Raw genomic sequence first — 10,703 nt, 5'->3', positions numbered from 1 at the left:
CCATCCCCTTTTCCTTATGAATCAGGGTGAAGTCTCTCTCAGGGAGGAGTGATAGGGAATGGCAAGGGACACACTGACAAAGGAGATTAATGAGAACTGGCTTTGACAAGCACTATGGCAATTGGACAATTAAAACAGACATTGGTGGGGGTGAAAGAAGAACGAACTGGGGAGGAGGGTGGAGAAAACAGTGCAACAATGAATGAATGAAAACCCAAAATGTCTGTAAATGTTCATTAAAACTAATAAAATTTAATAATGATAAAAAAAGAAAAGAAAGCTGGACAATGACTAAAGATGATAGAAGGAGAATTGATGCCTTTGAGCTGTGGTGTTGGAGAAGAGTACTGAATATAACATGACTGCTAAGAAAACAAACAGGTTTGTTCTGGAGAGAGTTAAGCCATACTGCTCCTTGTAGGTAAGGGTTCTGAAGCATACTTTGGACATGTTACAAGAAGGGACTGGTCCTTAGAGAGGGACATCATGCTTGGGAGGGTAGAGGGACAGTTCAGGAGAGGAAGACCCTCAATGAGCTGGATTGATTCAGTGACTAGGGTAATGGGGGTAGGTGTGTCACAGACAGTGAGATTGGCACAGGCTAGAGCAGTGTTTAGGGCTATTGTACACAGGGTTGCTATGAGTCACAGGTGACTCAACAGCACATAACAACAATAATAACAACAATCTTTATACCTCCATCCTATTGCAGTCTATCCTTTTCAGGATTCAGGTGCTTCTGGGAACTTTTTATCTTATCACATTTTATCACATCACATCATCACATCACAACACAACCCTCAACAGTGAAGAACAGCTAAATTAACAGGGAGTACCCTGTCACAGGACCATCACAGTCTGAACCCAGTAATTCTCACCTGGTCCTGCCTCTGCCACAGCAGTGCAGCCCTCACCATCCTCATTCGTATTCTGTGCTTAATAAATCTCCCTGGTGTTAAAGGTAATTTATCACCATTATTATCACTAGAAAACAACTCCTTTGTGCTAGACTTTGGGAATAAGATGATTAAAGGCCTACACACTGCCCTAAGTGTGAACAAGCACAAAATGATGGGAGTACAGAGGAGGAGGTCTTAAACTTTTTACTGTACAGGCTACGGCTCCACTTAAAAGTCTCTATTCAGAACAGTTCTATAATTACACGTTTTGTGTCTGGTTTCTGGGCTAATTGTCAAGCCTGTGACAACAGGATTTACTACTATACTGAAAGTATAAAAATAAATCAGGGAACATTGTGTTTTCTCTTAGAAATAATTAAAATTCACAATCAACACTTTCCCCCCACAACTCTGGTGGGAACAGTGGACAGGAGGAGGCTGAGTAAGCACCTGGGTTATGGTCAGGCAGGGAGATAAGCCATGCTACATGTGTTCTCCTAAATACCTGCCGTTAAGTAAATAGGGAAATGTTGTTGTTGTTATTTGCTGTCGAGTCGTTTTCGACTCATAGCAACCCTATGCACAACAGCCCTAAACCCTGCTCTATCCTGCGCCAACCGCACTGCCTCTGACACACCCATCCCGATTACCCCAGTCACCGAATCAATCCATCTCATAGAGGGTCTTCCCCTCCTGCGCTGTCCCTCCACCCTCCCAAGCATGATGTCCCTCTCCAAGGATCCGTCCCTCCTTGCAACGTGTCCAAAGTATGTCAGACGAAGCCCCAGAATCCTTGCCTCCAAGGAGTAGTTTGGTTTAATCCTCTCCAAAATGAATCTGTTTGTTTTCCTGGCAGTCCATGGTACATTCAGTACTCTTCTCCAGCACCACAGCTCAAAAGCATCCACTCTCCTTCTGTCCTCCCTAGTCATTGTCCAACTCTCTGATGCATAACAAGCGATTGCAAATACCATGGCCTGTATCAGGCGCACCTTAGTCTCCAGAGAGACACCGTTGTTCCTGAGTACTTTAGAGAGGTCCCTAACAACAGACTTTCCCATCGCGATACGCTTTTTGATTTCCTGACTGCTGGTGCCAAGAGTGTTGACTGTGGAGCCAAGCAAACTGAAGCTGTGAACAATCTCAATCTCTTCGCCATCCATCCTGACGCTGCCAGTTGGTCCAGTGGTGAGAATCTTTGTCTTCTTGACATTGAGCCTCAGTCCATACTGAAGGCTGCAGTCCTTGACCCTTCGCAGCAAGTGCATGAGGTCCTCCTCAGTTTTAGCAAGCAGGGTTGTATCATCTGCATAACACAGATTGTTAATAGATCTTCCACCAATCCTGATGCCACAATTCTCCTCATAGAGCCCAGCTTCTCAGACAATCTGCTCTGCATACATGTTGAAAAGGTATGGAGACAGGATGCATCCCTGGTGTACACCCTTCCCAATTTTGAACCATGCAGTGTTACCCTGCTCTGTTCTGACTACTGACTCTTGGTCCAAGTACAGGTTTTGCATTAGCACAATTAAATGTTCTGGGATTCCCGTTCTTCTCAGAGTCAGCCACAGTTTGTTATGATCCACACAGTCAAATGCCTTTGCATAATCAATGAAACACAGATAGACAATACCCCCAAATTTAACAAGTGTATTTAGTAAAGTGGTTCCTTAAATCAATGTACTGTGCTGGACCAGAATAGACTCTGATTCCTAGTGACCATCCCCCACTGGGTTTCTGAGGAGCAGACTGCCATTTTTCTCCTGTGGAAGAGCAGGTGGATTTGAACTGCTGACTTTCTGGCTGGCAGCACAACTCAAAACACCACTACGTGTGCCACCAAAACTACTTGTGCTACTGTCTATACTTCTATAGAGCCTGCTCCTTTGTGCTCCTGCATTATGGTGTAATTCTTTTGAAGAGTCCTCAATAAAACGATGACTACTAAATGACTCTGAAGACTAAAGTAAAAAAGTAGGGCAGAGTACAGAGCAGTTCCACTTCAGGAAGATACAAGCTTAACTGCCTTCTAAAGCAAGACACCCAGGAAGCAGGACGATCCTGAGCTGCTCTGGAAGATACTTGGTCCATCTACTGTGAGCCCACGTAACTAAGAGAAAGGATTTTCTCTGGACTTGAGCAGCTTAGAGAGAATCTATCCTGACTCGGAAACAAACCCTAGCACATGTACAGATCCCATTTAAAGGAAACCAAGGAATAAAGGCGTTGAGGTTTTTCGTTGGTTGGTTTGTTTCTCTTGTGTTTTGTATAAACACCAAGCCTCTACCCCTTATTATCTCATTTAAGGAGCCAATCAGAAAGCTGGCATTCAATCTTGAAAATGAGTAATTAACTAGTCCAAACTTTGCTGTGCAAATGATAACCTCACAATCGGGTTATTTAGGATTCACGTTCCAGTTGGTTTCCTTGTTGCCGTAACAAGTAACAGTACATCTTCATTTCCCTTTCCAGCTACCCTTTCATAATTTTTCTCCTTGATTTCTCAAGTATCATCTTACAAGAAGCCCTGGTGGCACATGCCTTAGTGCTTGGCTGCTAATCGAAAGGTCTCTGGTTTGAGCTCGTCAAGCTCTCCTCTGTGGGGAGACTGTCTGTTTCCATAAAGATTGGCCTGGAAACCTTATGGGGCTGAGCTACTGTCACAGAGGGTCACTGAATTGGACTCAACGGCTTATCATCGTGCAGTGCAGCCCCCTATAAACCACAGGATTCCTTATGTGGAAGAGCGAATGTGATGGTTCCCAGCACTGACCACTGAGAAAAGTCTGGAAATAGTTACCTCTGCTCGACCTCCATGCCCAGAACCTTCTTTATTCTTCTTCTTGCCTCCTTCTTTTCGCTTCTCCTCACCGGCACCTACCTAAATCAGAAAAAAAAATTTGCAAGTTTTTAATCCAGTTCCAAGCCAGAATCCTGTTTCCAAATGTGGTGAGGGTATTATTTTAACATCTATACTTTAAATAAAAAGAAAAGGAAGAAAAACAAATTGCAAACTCTGATTTTTAAAGACTAGAAAACTTCACCACTAGCAAAACAGTAACTTAGAATAAAGTAGTCAAGAATAGATAAGTCAAGAATAGAATAAATAAGTCAAGGTCTAACAGAGGTGAAGGCAGTCACATGGCAATTTCAGGCCCTCAAATTTTCTTCTTCTGTCCATTGCCATGATTTGTTTCAGGTTAAGATGGGCAATATAGAACAATAAGGAGCTCTAGTGGCTTAATGGTAAGGAGTTGCACTGCTAACCCAAAGGCACATGGTTCAAATCTACCAGCTGCTTCAGAGGAGAAAGATGGGAAATCAACTCTTGTGTGATTGAAAGTCAGACATGAGTCAGGTCTGACTGGACAGCATATGACAACAATAACACTAGACTGTTGTTATGTGCCATCAAGTCGCCTTTCACTCATAGCGACCCTACATACAACAGCCTTAAACTCTGCCCTATCCTGCGCCAATCTCACCATCTCCGACACACCTACCCCCATTACCCAGTCACTGAATACTTGAAAGTTCCACATCTGCCGTACTACCTGCTGGTCTAAGTGTGTCCTATAGTACATTGGGTTTTCGAAGGCCTGCTATTTCAGAAGTGGATGGCCAATCCTTCTTCCTAGTCTGTCTTAATCTGAATGCTCAGATTTAGAAAAATATCTGACAGACAAGCATTTTACAGAACAATGCAGATGAAAGATCTTTCCCAATTGCAGAAATCATAATGGCTGCAACTTTGGAAAATCTTTAGTAAAAGACCAAAGACTAGTAAGCTCCAGAATGAAACCTGACTACAGGGTTTTAAATCAGGAAAGGTGTATGTCAGGGCTGTTTCCTTCCTCTACACCTAGTTAATCCCTATGCTGATCATTAAAAAAAACCATGTAAATGAGAAACCATCTCACCCTAGTAGCAGTGGCAAAGTTTAACAGGACAGCAAGTAATAAATGTTGGAGAGGATATGACAAGATAGTTATTCTTATACACTGTTGGTTACATTGTTGGCGGGACTGTAAAATGGTACAACCACTCTGGAAGGCAGTTTTGTATTTACTCAGAAAGCTGAATATAGAAATTCCATTATGACCTAGCTATTCCACTACTTGGACTATACCCCAAGAAAATGAGAACTGAGGCACAAATGGAGACTTGTACACCAATGTTGATAGCAGCATGATTCACTAGCATAAACACATGACAACAGATCAAATGCCCAACCACAATCCAATGGATTGAGAAATTATGGTACATTCACACAATGGAATACTACACAGCATGCAAGAGCAATGATTCTGTAAATTACTACCTAACTTGGGAAAGACTGGAGAGCATTATGCTAAGTGAACTGACTCAGTCCCACAAGGACAAATACTGTGTAACACCATTATTGTAGAATGTGTATAAGGAGCCAATGTAGGGGAGCAGAGGGATGAGGATAGGTGGGAGGTTAATCATACGGTCGTACAATTTGATGGGCAGAGGAGGGAGGGATGGGTAAAGGAAATGGGAAAGATCGGTGTGATAAACAATACATACAAACTTTGTAAGCATCAATATAAAATAAAAAGTTTACTTACTTAAAAATAAATAAATTAGGGGGGGAAAAGGCCACATTACTAAGTGAGGATATTCCTTGAAAAGGACATCATGTTTGGAAAGATGGAGGGTCAGCAAAGCAGAGGAAGACCCCCAACAAGATGGATTGACACTGTGACTTCTGCACTGGGCTCTAGTGACTCAGAGACAATGGACAATTGTACAGGATAAGACAAGGAATCGTTATGAGATGTATTCGACTCTACAGCACCTACAACAACAATAACATATGAAGAAAAACATAGCATCAGGATTGAAGAAGACTCCCCAACAACCTGCGCTGTGCAGATGACACAATCTTAACTTGCTAAAAATGAAGAGAACTTGAAAACTCTTGGGCAGATCAAAGACTACAATATGGGTTACATCTCAACATCAAGAAAACAAAAATCCTCACCACTGCACCAAGAGGAAACCAACCATCATGACAGATGGAGAAAAGACTGAAGTTGCCAATGATTTCATCTGACAACATCCATGTTACCAGCTGTCAAGACATGCTGCATTGAGAAAATCTGCTATCAAGGAACTCTCTAAGAGTTCCAAAGAGCAATGATGTCAGTCTCAAGACTTAGGTGCACCTGATCCAAGCCATGGTTGTTTCAATTATTTCCCATGCATCTGAAAGGTGGACAATGAAAAGGATGAAAGAAGAATTGAGGCCTCTGAAGTAGTGTTGGAGAAGAGTGTTGAATATTCCATGGACTGCAAATGAACAAATTGCACCGGGAAAGTCTGCAGTCAGGGACCTCTCCAAATTATTGAGGAACAATGATGTTAGTTTGAGGCCAAAGGTGTGCCTTATTCAGGCCATGGTCTTTTCAATCACTTGCTGTGCTTCTGAGACCTGGACAATGAGTAAGGAAGACAGAATTATTGATGTCTTTGAACCATGGTGTTGGAAAAGAGAGCTGTATAGTCCATGGACTGCCAAAAAATCAGAGACATATTTTGGAGAAGGTGCAGTCAGTGTTCCCTGGAGGCAAAGATGATGAAGCTTTGTCTCACATACTTTGGGCATGTTGCTAGGGGAGACCAACCTTGAAGAAGGCTATCATGCTTGGAAAGGCGAGGGGATGGTGAAGGAGAGTAAGACCCTCAATCAGGTGGATTGACACAGTGACTGTAGCAATGGGCTCAAGGGGGTCAGAGATTGTTAGGATGGCACAGGATAGGACAGGGTTCCTAGAGTTGTTGTGAATCATTGTTAGCTTAATGACTGACAACAGACAATAACAAAACACTGACAAAGTTCAGGCAACAATGAACACTAAAAGCTACCCTAAGGAAGAGGCCTTCAGTTAATCACAGCAAATGTTAAGGCCTAAATCCTATAGAAAGATAACCACTGGCAGAGTTGGTATACACTATTGCTTTCCACAAGGAACAATCCTGCTTCTTGTAGGGCATCTAGCCATGTCCTGACACATTTTTAATTGTCACAACTGGGAGAGTTGCGAACAGCAGCTAGTGGGCAGAGGCCAGGGATTTTGCTAACCACCCCACAATGCACTGGACAGTCCCCTACAGTAAAAATTTTTGTCCAGTTCACAAAGCCAACCATGTAGAGAATGAGAAACTCTCGTCTACTTGATGGATTATGACAAAGGGTACCTTTACCCTCACTGGGGCTACTCAAACAGAAATATCCTAAGACAAAGTACACGATGGGGATATTTCACAACTTAACAAGTACTTCTGCCAACAGCCACGTCAGTCTTGCAGCACCTCTGTGAGGTGACTATTACTATTATGCCAATTTCCAAACAGGGTTAAGTTGGAAATGTTTGAGGATTTTTCTAGGATCACATAATCCGTAAGTGGCAGGACAAATGTGCACTCACGTTCTGTTGGGGATTGACACTCTAGGTGGGATGTTGCTGTCGAAAGGGACGGGAGTTTTAGGGCTCCCTGAATGGGGCAAAATAACATGCTTGAGTGCTCAATCTCACACAGATTAGAAGCTGAAGTCCACATAGAGGTGCCTCCACAGAAAGGCCTAGTAATTCAAGGCAAAACCATGCAAGCAACCTGCCAAAACCAGCCACTTGAAAACCCCACAGAGAGCACAGGTCTAACTCTGGCATACATGACGTTTCCATGAGCTGGAATCTAATCAGTGGCGATGGTTTGATTTCTTGAGGAGTGGAGAGGGACTTTATTTCCTTTTCTACATTGGTGTCCTTTGAATCTACCTCCATCCAAGTTGTAACAGGCATCAGCACTCCATTGTTTTTATTGATGACCAATGACATGGGAGTGACAATGACTGTAACAATGGGTGCAACAGGCTCAGCAGTGTATTCTTCTCTTTCATATGGCTGCTTTGAGTCAGAACTAGCTCAATGGCACCGATATTCGACTGGACAGATATTCTACTGGACAGATTTTGCACAACTTATTTACCCAAACAGTAAGCCTATTATTTGTACAAATTTTTTTAAAATTGCAAATATCATTCCAATGTCAAGATGAGTTAAAACATTCCTCATCCCAATATTCTGGATTTATTGGGGTTCTTTTTTTCCCCCTTTTCCAGACCTTGGTTTATTGTTGTTATTTGCTGCCGATAGGAGTACAACTTGTAACAATGCTGTGAACAACAGATCTGAATCCCGTTTTTTAAAGGCCCATTTATATTCAACAGACGAACAATGGTCAAGTACAAGATGACAAGCAGGACTCCATATCTCCTTCATTATACTCCAGAACACACAGGGCCAGGCAAGGAAACTGGGTAAACATTTATTGTACGCTTGTAGGTGCAGATTTAAAATGGAGAAGTAATAAAATATTCTCACTTTTCTTATAAAGCATTTTTTGGTTTGTCAAATCAATAGGAGTAGTGAAGAGGGAAAGAATTAACCTCTAAGCACCTTTTCCTTTACAAATGAAAGGATGGGCTCATCGAAGGTAATGAGGCTTCCCTCATTCTAGTTGATGAGAATAGTGCTCTCTCTGACCAAAGACTTAGAAGTTGAGGCTGTGTTAGTTCTCAGACATTATCAATTCTTACTCATATTTCAACAGCAAAGGTGTGTGGACTGATCTCTTTTCTATACAACTTCGAACCCTGACTCTCTGCCACTGTTGTGTACCATTGCTCAGTCCAACGGACCCAGAGCTGATCCTCTGGTGTGTTTTCAGAGGCAGTTAACCACATGTGAGAAGGCTGCCCATCCTTCTCCGGCAGAGCAGCTGATGGATTTGAACTTTGTGCCTTCAAGATTGCAGCACAGCTTCTTGCCACTATGGCACCAGTGCTCTCCTCTGCCAGTAAGCTTATAAATACAGTCCACCTCTGTCACTTTCTGCCTAAAATTTTTGACTCGCAAGACGTAATTCCAAACAATCTTGCTTGCAGTAGATGGCCTGGGTGTGTCTTTACACTGCCACCCCTAACCTTATCTGGGAAGCCCTGTCCTTTCAGGTTTACCTGGTCAACTCACACTCTTCCATTCATCCAAATTCGGTTCCAAGCCAGGTTAAGAGCTTTCCTCTGACTCAGCAGAATGTGAGCTCCTCAAGGTCGGAGCACTATTTCTTTTTGTGTACAGACGCCGAAAGAAATACTTAACATTTGTTTATCATGGGTGGAGGAAGAGGTGAAACGCCGCAGTTTGAATGTGACCTGGGAAATGTTCCTATGCAGAGAATGACACCCAGAAGTGAACCGTGAATTGCCCTGACTGTGTAACACATGCCTCCAGGGCTGGGCCGGGCAACGTGCCAGCTAGAGAATGCAGGCCCCCAAGCCTGGGCAGGTTTTATCATCTCTCAGGTCCCTTCTTTAAAAGCGAAGGAATACCCAAAATCCCTGTAAATGTTCATTAAAACTAATAAAATTTAATAATAATTAAAAAAAGTGGAGGAATAAGTCAGTCTTTCTCATTTACCATCAAATAAAGTTCTATCCAGCTATTCAAAAGGACTAGCCCAGTGACCCCCAGATTCTGTCTCGATTTCCAATTCGATGTGTGGCTCTGAGCACCGCAATCCACAGCCCCCATCTGCATAAAGACAATGGACTTGGAGAAGACCTCCGGGTCCCACTCGGTTCTGAATGACCGATTCCTACTCCCTATGGGGCTCAGTGTTGCCCGGGAACTCCACAGTCCCCATGGCCTCCCCAATCTCACACAGCCGGGCGCTTCCAGCTCCCCGTCCCCTCCCCGCGGGCACTGGCGAGGAGGTTAGGCACCAGGCCCATCCTCCGGCCCTACGAGCCTGCTCACCGGCTTCTCTTCACCTCCCATCTTCCCGGCGGGACTGCTTGCTTTCTCCTCAGACATCAGAGACCAGGAAGGGAACCCAAAACCGGAGGTTTCAATGGGACCTGGGCCGAGGCCGGTTTGAAGTGGAGACGGGAGTCCAGGAATACTGCGCTTGCGCCACGTGGCCTCCAAGGAACCAGCTGATGCAACCTGAGGGTGCCCAAACCCCGCCTCCCCACCGGCCTCGGAAGGGACAGCCAATTGACAACGAGAGAGGGCGGGCTTTAGAGTCCCTAAACCAATAGCAAGCTCGTTTGATGACAGCTAGGAAATGGGAGTGCGGTGGGAACTTGTAGTTCTTGCCTGCCCCGGATTCTACAATTGAGGAGCTGGGTTGTCCTCAATGCGCGTGCGTTGTCTTTCTTAGCCAGCTACTCCAGGACTTCGCCGGCCACCGTAGCAAAATCAGAAGGAAGGTTGCAAGTCTTCCGAGACCTGTGTCCCTGGCACAGCTGTGAATAGAGTGCGGGGTTCCCTGTAATTTGGACGCCGCCAAAAGTGGCGTGATTGTCTTTCCTGGGGATTTTCAGAGCCCTCAGCCTGTGCCAGTAGCTCGAGCCCTGTTCATGTTTGCTAAGGCCCGAATGATTGTAGTGGGAGGAAGAAGCATCCCAGACAGACACTCCTTAATGACACTGCCAGTCGGTAATGCCTACTGAATGCAGTTCTCACAAAATTAGAATGAAACCTGCTAATAAATAACCACACGGACGCCACAGAATTGGACTGGGATGGATGTGTGTGTGTGTAGCAGTGGTTAAGCACACACCACCTCTACAGGAGAAAGATGTGATACCATCTTCCAAAGAGTTGAAGCCTTGAGACTCAACAGTTCTACTCTGTCCTACAATTTTCAATAAAAAATTATTAGATGGCAGTAGATTAAGTTTATTTTGCCATTCAATGTTAAATATTG

The 10,703-nt window shown here is 44.0% G+C and overlaps 1 protein-coding gene across 1 annotated transcript in view; it reads right to left on the bottom strand.

Moving 5' to 3' along the window:
• The window catches only part of TARS (threonyl-tRNA synthetase), a 53,893-nt gene extending 44,088 nt beyond the window's left edge, over positions 1–9,805 (bottom strand). Inside the window, exons 1-2 of the mRNA XM_006896806.1 lie at positions 9,749–9,805; positions 3,703–3,783 (exon numbers count right to left, since the gene is read on the bottom strand). Of these exons, the coding sequence (XP_006896868.1) occupies positions 3,703–3,783; positions 9,749–9,805 (138 nt within the window). The remainder of the gene's footprint in view (positions 1–3,702; positions 3,784–9,748) is intronic.
• Positions 9,806–10,703: the final 898 nt, after the last annotated feature.

Source organism: Elephantulus edwardii, unplaced genomic scaffold, assembly GCF_000299155.1.
Source record: "Elephantulus edwardii isolate Elephantulus edwardi_28Jun2011 unplaced genomic scaffold, EleEdw1.0 scaffold00191, whole genome shotgun sequence".
Lineage (NCBI taxonomy): Eukaryota > Metazoa > Chordata > Mammalia > Macroscelidea > Macroscelididae > Elephantulus > Elephantulus edwardii.
The sequence above is the reverse complement of the archived record's forward strand: the minus strand, read 5'-3'. Positions and strand labels throughout refer to the sequence as shown.